This window comes from Accipiter gentilis, chromosome 5, assembly GCF_929443795.1.
Source record: "Accipiter gentilis chromosome 5, bAccGen1.1, whole genome shotgun sequence".
In the NCBI taxonomy this organism is placed as follows: domain Eukaryota; kingdom Metazoa; phylum Chordata; class Aves; order Accipitriformes; family Accipitridae; genus Astur; species Astur gentilis.
Window position 1 is genome coordinate 26218277 of NC_064884.1, and position 12864 is coordinate 26231140.

A 12864-nucleotide genomic window follows, 5' to 3' on the forward strand; every position below is an offset into this window, starting at 1 on the left:
TATGTGGAACCATTCTAGCAAAATGCTAGCTTGAAGAGTTTCCTGCCTGGTTGCTTGTTACCTTAATTCTGTTGCCTCACAGGTGCTGGAGGAACTGTTCATGAGGCTGTGCTGTGAACCACATAAGGGAATTTGTAAGGCTGAAAAAAAATTCTCAAGTTTCAGGTTATTTTTAATTGGGGCAGGGCAAGAATAACTTAAAGGCCAGTTGCTGGGAATTAAGGCTTCACCCTAAGTGAGTGCATAGGTATGATTCTGGCTGAATTTGGTCCAGAGGAAGCAGCAAGCGTAGCATAGTACGTTAGAGCCTTACAGTGTTACGTCACTGCATGCTCTGAGCCCAGTTTAGCTTTCCATGAAGTTGGTGTGGGTTTTCCATGGATCTGAATGAGGCAGGAAGATTTTTCTTCGTTTTGTATTGAAGATGCGATTACATCTTGACTACAAGCCAGTTGCAGAGAGCCCTGTGTGTTACAGAGTAGATGTCAGTGGGTGGTATTTCTGACTGTCTGGCTAGATATGACTTCTTTTTGTAGGATTTATCTGTCAAACTTGAAGTTGCTGCTATGTGGATATTCCTTCTTTTGTAACTGCAATGTATGGAATAGCCTCCTTGACACAAGGTCAAGTTAACATTCATTGATGATAGGTAATGCATTGAAAGAAAACAGCTGCACATGCATTTGTATGTTGGAAAAAGGAAAGTGGTGGTGTGCATACCCATCTACGTTAGGGTATTCATGCATCCAGGTATTTTTTTCCATGCAGAAATTATACAAGTCCTTTGTTGGACTTAATGCACAAACACTGTAAATCTGGGGTACATATCCATATAGCCTGCATGCCAGTGTGCCTTCCAGACAGAAGTTTGGCATCTGCAACAGCTTTATTATTCCTCTGGGGTTTTTTTGTGGAGTTGATTTAATGTGTTGTGAGGGTTGGATATCACAGCAATGCAAAATGTAAACATTCTGGTTTTAAAAGAAATTTTAAAACCTGTGATAGAATTAAACTGTAACTACAAGATGAAGAATGAACACTTACTGAATACTTACTGCTTCCAGTATGAGTGTTGCAGCCTTTCCCTGGCTTCTACATTGATCCAGTGAAGATTATTTGCTTAAATTTTATGTTGCTGTTCCCAATATGTAGGTTGCCTTCATGTCTGCTCTCTATCAAGACCTGATAGTGAGCCATTGTTCATGGATTTGCATGACATGTGATTTTTACTGTATGCTTGGAGGAGTTACGACCTGAGATTTGAACTCCTCCTCTCCTCCATGCATGCAGGTTATTTTATTCATTTATAGTTAAATTAAGTACCATTCTGGTCATTAACCTTTGCTTTCATTCTTAATGATATTTTTGTTGTCTAGACAGACTATATTTTCTTTGGCTGTGCCCAATGAACTTCAGTATTTTTGAAGTATCTTTTACATGTCAAGAAAAAAAACAGTCTGTACTTTTGAAAAAGGGTTTAGAATAGAAACTGTGATTAAGTATCTGACCTAGGAATTACAAGACATTCCTGTGGAACTGATTGAGCTTTGAACAGAATCCACAGGCAAGAGTAGGTACATGCAGGCAAGCTAGTCCTTGCTAAGGGGAGGCAACACGTGGGGGAGAGATCTGGTTATAAGAATGGGTCCCAGGTTGTGAAGGTAAGTATTAGCTAGATGAAACAGAAAACTTCTTTGTCCTTAATTAAGATTCTGATATCTATTTTGGTGTATCTGCCTCTACAAGTGTTTGTTGAAAGCCTTGCATTTTAATAAAATCAACTGTTGTTTGGTTTGGGTTTTTTTCCACCATAATGTTGGTGTCAGGTTCATAACAATTTCAGACAACTAACAAACTTTCAGGTGCATAGAAAAAATGTGCATTTTACAGTGCAAAGCATTAACAGAAATGGTACTCATGATATTAAGGGTATTTCTCTGTTAAACTGTAAGTGATGTGAGAGCTTGCAAGGTAGGGTGTCTAGGAGAAAATACTCCCAACTCCAGCTTTCAGCCAAAGTAGCTTTATCATGCACAAGAACAGCGACAAGACCCTAAGCACCAAAAATCCTTTAAATTTGTAATGGTGTACAGTATTAAGAACTGAACAAATCCATTTACCTTGTCAGCAGTATTAAGAGTATGCAGTTTTTTAAACCAGACATGATAGTTCTTTCCAATGTTTGGGGAAAAGAAAAACAATTAAAGCTTGCTCCTTTCTATATATGTTAGATAGGCATAGGATGTATACAGAGAGTATGAAAATGGTAATAAGCTATATACTATTCCTCACTGGGGCCTGATAGTGCTAGACCATATATTGGAATTGTAGTCTGTAGCTCATCGGATTTCTTATTTCTCTCCTGATACTTACTTTCCCTGCATGTGATCTGTGAATGTTCTGATGTCTTAAATTATAATACTCCTTTAATCCTACCTCTTACTGAGATTTTGCTGTGGTTACCTACAGCGTGTAAATATGAACCTAACTTATTTTGGTATTATTTGTGCAGATTTATTTAAAAGCAGCCTTTTTCTTCTGTTATAGGTTGAGTGTGACATGGCAGTCATGAATTAATTTTAACTGTCTTGTAGGCAATCTATCAATGACACAGATAGAACGTACGGATACTGTGAACATTCACCTTTTTTTTTGTCTTCATTCTGAAATTATTTCAATAAGTATATAAAGAATAGAAAATACAGATGTACCATAGATTTCTTTAAATCATGGACAAAAAAAACCCAACACTTTCTGTCGTAGTTCTAAAGCTGTGTTTTGCTTAAGACAAATGTAAGAAAAACTGAAGCTCTGAGTTTTGTCTGGAAACCTTTCTCAGCCTACATCTCATGTCTCTTCTGAACTCTAAAGCAGTCAATGGAAAGTACAAATTAATGCTTTCCATTGAGCCAGGCTTTCTATCTTGCTGCTGAGAACAGGATTACGTGTTTAATGGGAACAGGAGAGGAATCTTTCCATTTCTCTGTACAATGAACAATGACATTCCTAAATGGCAAGGATACGTGATTTTCAACGGAAGTGATAGCAAGTGGTGTAGTGACTTAGAACACTTGATATATGAAGAGCACATTATAGATCTGTGACATGCCAAATCAGAACAGGACTTCAATGATATACAATACTGAGGTGCTCCCTTTGGAAATTAAAATTGTTCTGCAGCAAATGAGAATAAACCAAATGTCAGTTCTCTAGTCCAAAATCATAGAATAGAATCATAGAATAGTTTGGGTTGAAAGGGACCTGTAAAGGTCCTCTGTTATCTAAATGCGTGTTAAAGTCTAGGTTTAAGAATAACTTATGTACAACACAATAGCAATCACTTAACAATTTTCTTTTACTGTGCTTGTGTGCGTTTGGATGGCAATTATAATACAAATGGGCAGCTAGCTGTCTAAATAGCTGTTTGTCTCAACATGGTTTGGGAGGCAAACTTGTTTAGTCTTCTGTGTGGCTGCACCTCCTCGCATAAATATTCCCCCCAGAGTAGATTGGTTCACATAAAACTGGTTTCTCTTACTTCTTTGAAGCACCTGGAGCTCTGGGATATATCAGTGCAAGAAAGGGCCTGGCCACAATTCTTACATATTGCATTTGAAAATGGTGATGGGTGATAACGGCAGTACACACATATCATACCAAATAATGAGGAGACAGTAATAATACCAGTGCAGTAACCATAAAACTAGTCTTGTGCTCTGTGTTATGCTGTCCTTGTGATCCAGCTTCCCTGAACATCCATTTTCTTCTCCCTAAAGCTGTGGGGTATCACCAGCATTTTATGCAATACCCCAGTCTGCTCCTTCCTTCCACCTGGCCAGAGGCAGTTAGAACTGAGCAGAAATGTGTGCTTTGTAGCATCGGTCTGTTGATTCCCATGAAATGTTGCTGTACTGATGGTATCATGACTTTTCTTATGGCATCACTATCACTAAAATTTTAAAAGCTGTAATTTCTTACTAGTTGGAGGGAGGTTATAGCCAAACTGTATACACTTGAGCTTCATCCCCTGAAAGTAACTGAAATTTAGTTCTAAATTCTTCCAGTTTTATGGAGAAATTTTTTATCATCTGTCAAGTTTTGGTGTACAGGCTTGTTCTGCTACCTGTTTTCAATGTGTTGCATTAGCTATGCCATCCCAGCAAGCAGGAGAATGGACAGGATACTGGGTGCTGAAGTTGGCTTAACCAGTATAGCCAAATACAAATGCCGAAGATGTCTTTATTGAGGCTGTTGTGCTATGTATTTTGCTGTTCATTTAAATTAATTGTACACCCTCAGCAGGCCCAGAAATGACTGTTTCATGTAAAAGTGGAGTTACATCTTGTGGAAATGTACAGAAAAGCAGAGACTTTTTCTTTTGATCACTTGCTCTTATCTTTTACACTTAATTGCCAAGGAACTGATAGCTTCCACCCAGCTGTTGTGGCTATCACACTGCTATAATTATATCACTATCTGTACTTCTTTTTAATCTCTCCTTATGGTCTTTCTCCAGGATGCTACTAAAGTTATGCAGTTAGTGATCCTTTGAGATAAAAAGATCCTACAGCATCTGTTCTTTTACTTCATTTCAGAGTGGATTTTTGCATGGAAGGATCAGATTTAACCAGCTGCAAATGTTAAGCCAATTTGAACTCCTTTACAGAGTTGGAGGGGCAAAAGGGAGGTGACTTTTCTTACTGGTGCTTATTATGTGGCTTTCCCAAACTGTTAAACTTTCACTGCATAAGTCAAAGCTAGCCATTCATGAATAATGGTCACCCTTTGCCATTATCAGCAGAAGTCTTATCCTAAGGTGTTTGGAAAGGTGGTTGTCAGGCATTGCAATTCTGTAAAAGCTGCAATGTCAGCATACTGAGAGTACAATGTACTTTAATTTTGATTCTGAAGTACTGGGAAAAAAGTGGGAGGCAGCAGTTTCTTAATGCACAAGCAACACATTTATTGTATTTGATTAGGTGGCTTACAAATATTTTCTACTTCTGTAAGCCTTGTCTTTTACTCAGTGTAGTGGATTTTGTTTCTTTTCTGCATGGTCAATAAATCTGTTTGAGAAGTCCCAGTGAATTGCACTTGTGAAACTCAGTGGAAGACAACAGGATTTTGCAGATTTTACCAAAAACATTGTTTGGCTTACGATTATCTGTGATGATATCCCAAAAGGAAGGAACTTACCTTAATTCTGAGCTGAAGGATGAGTTTGAAGATTGGATAGGGTCATTAGAAAACACAGTTTCACTGCATGTAAATTGACTGCATTTGGGGTCACCAAAGCTAGTATCAGCACAGAAAGGCCTTTTGCAGTTCCACTGTACCTTCTACAGAACTTATGATTGACTTTAACAATTAAAAACAATTCTTGAAAGACTAGGGAGGTGTCTTTCCCCTGATCTGTAGAGTACAGAGCAATTGCTACAAATTCTGTGGCGATGCCGAGGATTTCTCTCTAACCTGCAACCTGCATCTCAATTTCCTTTACGTCTTACTGATGAAATGCACAGTCAGAAGACTTGCATTTAGAAATGTGTAGCATGACTACCAAGTCATCTTCCTGTTGCCCGTGTCAGAGCAACAAAACAGATGTTGAGACAGCTCTCTTTTTTAGATCAGTTCTTTGTGACATATCTTTGCAATCTGAAAAATAATGTCCCTCAAGTCTTTTATCTCTTCTCTCCTCAATGAAGAAATAGCTTCTTAACCAGTATTTGGAACATCTGTTTCTGACAATCATAGTTTGAACCTAGATCTTTATAAGAACTTCTGGTCCAGGGTTTGGTTTATTTTGTCTTTACTGGAAATAATAATTAAAACAATGTGTGGTTTTTTTCAAAAGTAAATTAAAAAATGATTGGTGTTATTGCACATTGAAAATAAAAAGTTTTAATTTACAAACTCCCATCACTTTTACTCTCATGTGAAGGTAGGCATCGTGTGCAGTTCACCCTGGCAACTGTTGACCAAGCAAAAGGCCACAATAGTGGTTTGGATTTTCTAGTACAAAATAGGTACTGAATGCATTTAAACTCATGCATGATCCATTATGCACTTAACCAACCAGTTTTAGTGATCACCTGTGAAAGTAATTTTGATGAGTAGCAAACCTAATAGTTTGCTTTATCTCCATGTAATCTCCATCCCACGTGCTTACAGAGGATGCTCAGGACCCTTCAAAAATACATAATAATGGTATAAATAGACCATTAAATTCTGTATGAAAAGACACAAGAAGGTAAGATACTAAAAGAGGACGGGAAACACAACACTAATGGAAGCAAAGAACTGAATACTTTTTCCACTGTCTTTTCTACAGAAAAAAGACAGGTCCTATTAGTTTTATTTGAAAATGGGATGGGATGGAGAAAAGCTGAGAAGAGAAATGGGTCACTCAGACACATTTGCATATTATCCTATGATTTATTATGAGCACTCTGCACCAAGATAATTCCAGAAATACTCATCTAGAGAGGGCTGTCCTTTCTTCTTATTAAACCCTTTCATAAAGGGGATACTGAACTCAAAGTTTTTAGTTTGTTATTTTGGATGTATTTAATCTTGGTTAGGACTTGGGCATTTATTGCGCCTTCAAATATTGAAAAAAAGTTAGCTACTAATTCGGGAGATTTCTCTTGTTTTCTTGCTTCTGAACAGTAAAGAGGCAGAATGTCATGCAGGTAATTGCACTAGACTGAATGGATTGCCCTCGGGTCCTGGAAAAGGTCTAAGTCTATTGCAAAGCGAGATGATTGTGATGAATAGGAAACAGAGGGCCTGTCAGAGGAGTAAATCAGTTAGTGAATCAATGGAATTGGCTTTGATAAATGAATGGATGTCAATATTAAATCAATTGGTGGGAAACACTGTTATACTCTGGGACAAGGATAAACACTTCAATAAAATACAGGATAGCTGTTTCATTTCAGTTAAACTATGATTTTCTAGTCAAGCAATCAGCTTCCTGTGACTGCAGTTTTTCATTTGCTTGCTTGTTTTTTGGCTTTACTTGAAGGGAAATAGAGTGATCCCCATTTTATGTGCTTCAAATAGACTTGCTTAAATATCTACTGGCAAATAACTTGGCATGATGTTTATTCTGCAGTAATAACAGTACAGTACCCCTAGCAGATATACTAGTACTGCAACTTTGCTACTGAAATAGAAGTATTGGAGACAAGTAGTAAATGTCATTTTGCTGGACTGCCTTTGTCCCTTATAGCTTTAGTTATAATTAAAATTACCAGGTTTAGAATGCTTTTTCTATTTATGCTATTTCTTGATGTAATTTACCAGTCAGTGTAAGGTAGAATGTTCTTGTTTTACAATTAAGCTCTAGTTAGTCTCGTTTCCCCCGCAACTTCTGATAGTTAAAAGTTGCTACAGTAGAATTTTGTGCTATAGTTAAAGAGCAATTTAGTATTCATAAATGATAATGAAAATTCGATGGCATACAGGTGTCCAAAATATTCAATAGTATAAGGATATTGTAATTTATACAGTTCTTTGCAACTGAAATAAACTGTCTTCTACTCTGTCTGCATGTCAGCTTAAACAGAAAAAGATGTAAATCATGCACACTCTAAATACTGAAATCGGTGAGATTTGTTTCAATCCGAGAGTAAAATTTGTCCACAAGACAGTGGACATTTTCACAGAAAGCCTTGCTGTTCCTAATGGCAAGGACTTTTATCAGGTATGCAAATAATGTGTGAGTCCGTTTTCAATTTTCCTTTGTCCTTCATCCTACCACAGGAGGATTTTCTCTGCCTATTAGTAACATCATCTTATTGATCAAAATATAAACTCTAGGAACTTGCAGCTTTTTTTATGCTGTATTTATTTACTGTGGTGTTCTAGATCATTCCAATGGAATTCCTGCTGCTATTTTAATATTTAAATAAAGTAGGATTTAGCCATTTTATTTTTTTTTAAAAACTAAAGTGCTTTAAAGTATGTAGTTAAAATGCTCATATGTCACATGAGAGCTCACAGTTCTAAATACTTTTAAAGCACTTATATTTAATATCCTATGTTCCCCTCTTCTGGGGAAAGGCATACAATGGTCATAAGACCATTGTATAAGATGGGTCATAAGGAAAAAGGCAAAATAAAAGAAGACATTTTGTAAACTGATGGCAGTAGCTGCATGAACAGGCACTTTTCTCTATCCCAGGGCTCATTTTAATCATTTCTTTTTGAGGCAGCGCTAATCTATGAGATACTGCAAAGGGGCCTGTGGAGGCTGTCCATCAGTTAATGCTGGCTGCTGCACTGTTAGCTTACAGTTGTCCCCTTTCTCTTACAGTCTTGGCTTTTTGGAGAAAGTGTTAAAGAGAAATGGAAATGCTCTTGCATTTTGTAATGTTGTTCCATGCTGTAGTGTCCCAGTTTCCCATACATACCTGTTTGCTGTTCTTCGCATGTGTATTTTCATCGAGGTTTCTGATATCAGTATTCCACTATAGACTTCCTGCTACACAGGAGAAGTTGATACGCTGTTATCTGCTGTGCTTTATTTTTCTTCTGTTTGCTGGTTATGTTTTCATCTTTCATGGGCTATCATTAAGTCAATGAGTTGGGCAAATTACTGCAAGTGATCCTTTTCAAACTCCCTTTTAATATCCCCTGTTTATTTTTAGTGTTGGTAGATTAAATGGTTCTGTAACTATATTTGTTCAGAGGCTACTTCACGGATACTAATTACATTAATAACAGGTGGGAATTCCCATGGGATTTTTTCCAGATGTTATCTCTCTTTCTTTATGAAAGTAGAAAGTGTTGCCTATAGAAATACAGATACTGATCCAGAGCTGTGGAGAATATTAAAAAACCTGTGTTTTATGTGACTGCCAGTTTCTACATAGCATTTAGTGGAGGACTCAGATTTTCTTTTTGGTATGATTTGGGGGACTGCAATGCAGCAGAACATTATATTATACAAAGCTCTATTATGTCGGATGAATAGACTGACACATTGTCAAGAGATTTTTTTTGATCCATTTAGATGTATATGGAAAGCACTTCAAATAACTAAGTAGAACCAGCTAAGGAAGCAATAAAAATGAATAATAGTGCAGTATAGTAAACACAAAATGGGCTAATTATAGTCTGAAATCAAATATTGAAGTTGGATTTCCAAATTTTTAGTGTGCAGCTGTTCATTCTGGCTCTAGAAGAGAACAGGAATTGCAGTCTGCAGCAGAAGGAAGCTTGTTGTGCAGAGGATCCAATACTGTATCCTTTGTGATCCCAACTGGAAAGGACATTGTAAAAATAATGCAAGATGGATTCAGCTAGATTTACTGGCATATATTTGTGGTGCTCATCAGCTTTTTCTCTTTAGCCCTCCTCTTTCTTCTTCCCTTCGCCTTAGTTTTTGTCTCCCACAGTATTTTGTGAATATGTATTATAGGTCATCTACTTGAGTAATTGTCAGTGTGGTTAACCCTTTCACTTTGTTACACTCTAAAGTGCATTATCAAATAATTTTCAAACCTAAAGCATTCTATAGTCGTCTTCTGTGGAATCTTGTTATTTATTAAAATTTTTTAATGCTATAGAATTAGGTTAACCTTCTGGTTTCGTGATTTTAGGTTCATGCCTGCATCTAGAATAGAGCTTGAGACTTGCAATTCAGAAAAGTTTCAGTTATATTGGAATCAGTCACTGTGCCATTGGCACATATGGCATCACTTCCCATCAGACTGATGGGGTCTAGGTAGTGCTTGGAGCAACATCACCACCCCCAATTCTCAATGCTCAGCAGACATCTCTCCTCTCAACAGAAGACAATACAGTGATCTTGTAGCTTATCAATGTGAGACTGAAGTTCTGGCTTAATTATTCAAGAAACTTCCTGTGTCATTTTGTTTTTCCATTCCTCAGGTCTCCATTAGAAAAATGTCTATAACAATTTTCCATATCTGCAAGTATAAGAAAGTTGTTCACATTTGATCATGAAGTGTTTAGATATCATTGTAAAAGGGTCCTGAGATGCTGTAAAGAGAAGAAACGCCACAAGGACTCCACTTTTGTGTGTCCTTCCTTAATTTCTTTCTCAGTTACGTTCTTTAGCCTATTTAGAACAATCAGCTGAAACCCAAAGATTTCCCTGCTTTCCTCATGGGGACCATGAAAAATATGAGATTGTTAATTTTCATGCATCTTAGTAAAGACAACATTTTAAAAAACAAAACAAAACTAACCGCATTATTAGATAATTTTGAAGAATTGTAAATCAGACTACCAACCAGCATTAACTCCACAATATGCATTATTTTCTTCTAAGTTCCATCTGGTTTTTGTAAAAATAACACTTATGAAGGTTCTAAATAGATTTTGTTTGCTTTGTAGGTGGTGGACTGTGCTTGGGACGAACTAGTCAAGATCTATACTCCATCATGTCTAGCAGTTCCTGTTAGAGAAAAAGTGAAGATCTGACACACCAGGAACCTCTCTCTTCCTCTACAACCAGACTTGTGCTGAAGTATCAGCTGTGTCACTAATCTTAGTGTCTCTTTAAGTAAAACTCTGCTTGAACAGAGCATTTTGTGCTTAAGCGTGTGGAGATTTTAGGGCTTGGTTTACAGTGCAGGTAGTACTTGAGCCAGCAAAATGTTCAACAGCTACTGAGTGGCCATAGCAGGTATGAGCTGGTATCTTTAGAGTAGAATCACCAACACAATATTATGACCTGTCTGGCTAATGACGAGAGCAGAGGCCTGAATCTTCGAGTAAAAGTAACTGGCAGTGTATTTTGAGAGATTGTCACTGTAGAAAAGACAAGACAAAAGCGGCTTTTCACTGTAATGTCAACTGAGGTTTGTACCACTTGAATGCATTTATATTTATATGTTTTGCTGTGACTCGCATTGCATTATTCTCTTGTGCAATATGACGAATACTCCTGGTAGACAGTAAATGTCATAGTTTATAGCCAGCTGATTCATTTGACCTTTTTGATAGCCGCTTCACAAAGATGGTAAAGATTATTTTCATACATTTTTTCTGTTAGATCTCCTTGAGTAAAACAGTTGATGAAGTCATGCAGAAAGATACTCTGATGATAGAGAAAATGCTTAGGAAAAAATGAAATACATACAACACTAATTGGATCACAGTCCTCAAGATTTAGAGATAGGACAACCATCTCTTCTATTAGACTTGTCTTCTATTTTCACTTGAAGTTTTTCCAAGAGATAGAAGAGGAATGTGGCTGTATATTCAGTGTTTCTGGACCTCTGACAGCCTGACCAAAGTGAGAAATGATGTCCAGACCAGTTGAACCTGCATACATGCAGATTAACTGCATGACATAAGCATAGCAGATCCAGTGTGGCCAAGCTATTATACTTAAAAAAATATGCGCAACGTTTTATAGGTATGTTAAGTACTTCACATGCCTGCTTTTACTCCTCAGCCCACATGCTGGTATTTTCATCTGAGTTTTTCTGGGGCAAGCAGAGATGTTCAGTTTTTGTGCTTCTCTAGTCTCCTTTAAATACTCTTTCAGGATCCAACTGTGATACTCCTGCAGTTCTCATTGGTATGTGTCAGGCTTCTCCCCTGGTTTCCTGCTCACTTTTTTTTTTTAACCTTCTTAAAGCTCTCTCCCTTCTGCTGTTACCTCATATCAACAATCTTTATCATAAAAAGACTCTTTGCAAGTCGGGGTCTTTGCAGATCTTTGGTCAGGTTTTCATAGTCTCCTGCTAATGAATGCTGTACACTTCAGGGTTGCACCTCTCATATATCAAGCAATAGCAGACACTGCCAGATCTGTTGGATGCTTTGAAGAAATGAAAGAAAGAATTCAGCAGACCTAAGAGCTGCAAGTTGCAAGGAAAGAATCTCCCTGTCTTGGAGAAAGAGCCAGGGAACTAGCAGGTAGCCACAGAGAGATAAGCATATATTGATTTGGTGTTAGGGCAAGACAGAAAGAAACAGTCTTCTCCAACATGAGAATTTGGATCCTGATAGGATCTTATCTTATTCTGAGTCAGTGCGAACTGACCCAGAATGCCATCTTCTCAAGCTGAATTAATAACAAAAAGTAGATTTTCTTTTTTTGTGATAGTGTGTTGCACCAAATTCCAAATGTTTACTGCACTTCAATTCTGTGTGCTGGGGAATGATGCAACGATAAAGCTGTGCTGCATACAGCTTTCAGCAGTACCATGGGCCATGAAATCTAATTTTAGGCATTAAAATTGATTATTTCAACTTTAATAGTTTCTCTACTCTTCTGCTTTATTGCTGTTTTCTGCTTAGACTACAAGTTACTTGTCTGAGTGGACCATATTGGTGGTGGGTATGTATTTTATATGTGTATTTCTGGGGGGAGGGAGAGGGGAGGATATTCCAGAATGCTGCCATAGCCTAACAGTTGGAAGGGGAAATTTAGAAAATGTAGCACGGGGGGAAGGAATTCTGAACATGCACACTCAACACGTGCATTAAATCTTTTCACTGCCTTCTCTCCCTTCATGTCCTGGTTAGCTTCAGTGCTGAGGGTTGCTGCATCCGGATTTAATTCTGTTGAAAAATGAGCGCATCCGGAAGATGCACATAGTAAATAAAAACTGTGGCGTTTAATCTTCCTGCATGATCTTTGAATGGAGAGAGCATGCTGTAACATTTCTGCACTGTAACAGAAAAACCAGTCTGGCAATAGTTGTTGCTGATTCTTGAGTCTCAGGGAATGTTTGCTATAATTGTTTTAAAGAAATACTTTTTATTTTGTGACCATAAAACTAGCTTCTGATCTTTTTTTGTTTACTGAAACAGACCTTTAATGACAATAATCTTAAAGATGTAATGTGTTCTACTTTTAAACTTGTTCCTGTGGAA

At 37.4% G+C, this 12864-nt stretch overlaps 1 protein-coding gene across 4 annotated transcripts in view; it reads left to right on the forward strand.

Moving 5' to 3' along the window:
- The window catches only part of PEX7 (peroxisomal biogenesis factor 7), a 45146-nt gene extending 32903 nt beyond the window's left edge, over window positions 1-12243 (forward strand). For 3 of the 4 annotated variants that reach the window (XR_007505995.1, XM_049800067.1, XM_049800066.1), the window contains one exon: window positions 10369-12243. Coding sequence is in view for 2 of the 4 variants with exons in the window: in XM_049800066.1 (XP_049656023.1) it covers window positions 10369-10455 (87 nt within the window). In the remaining 2 variants the exon portion in view is untranslated. Of the gene's footprint in view, window positions 1-82; window positions 7929-10368 lie in introns of those variants that run through there. The other variant, XR_007505996.1, reaches the window with a different exon arrangement.
- The last annotated feature ends 621 nt before the right edge of the window (window positions 12244-12864 follow it).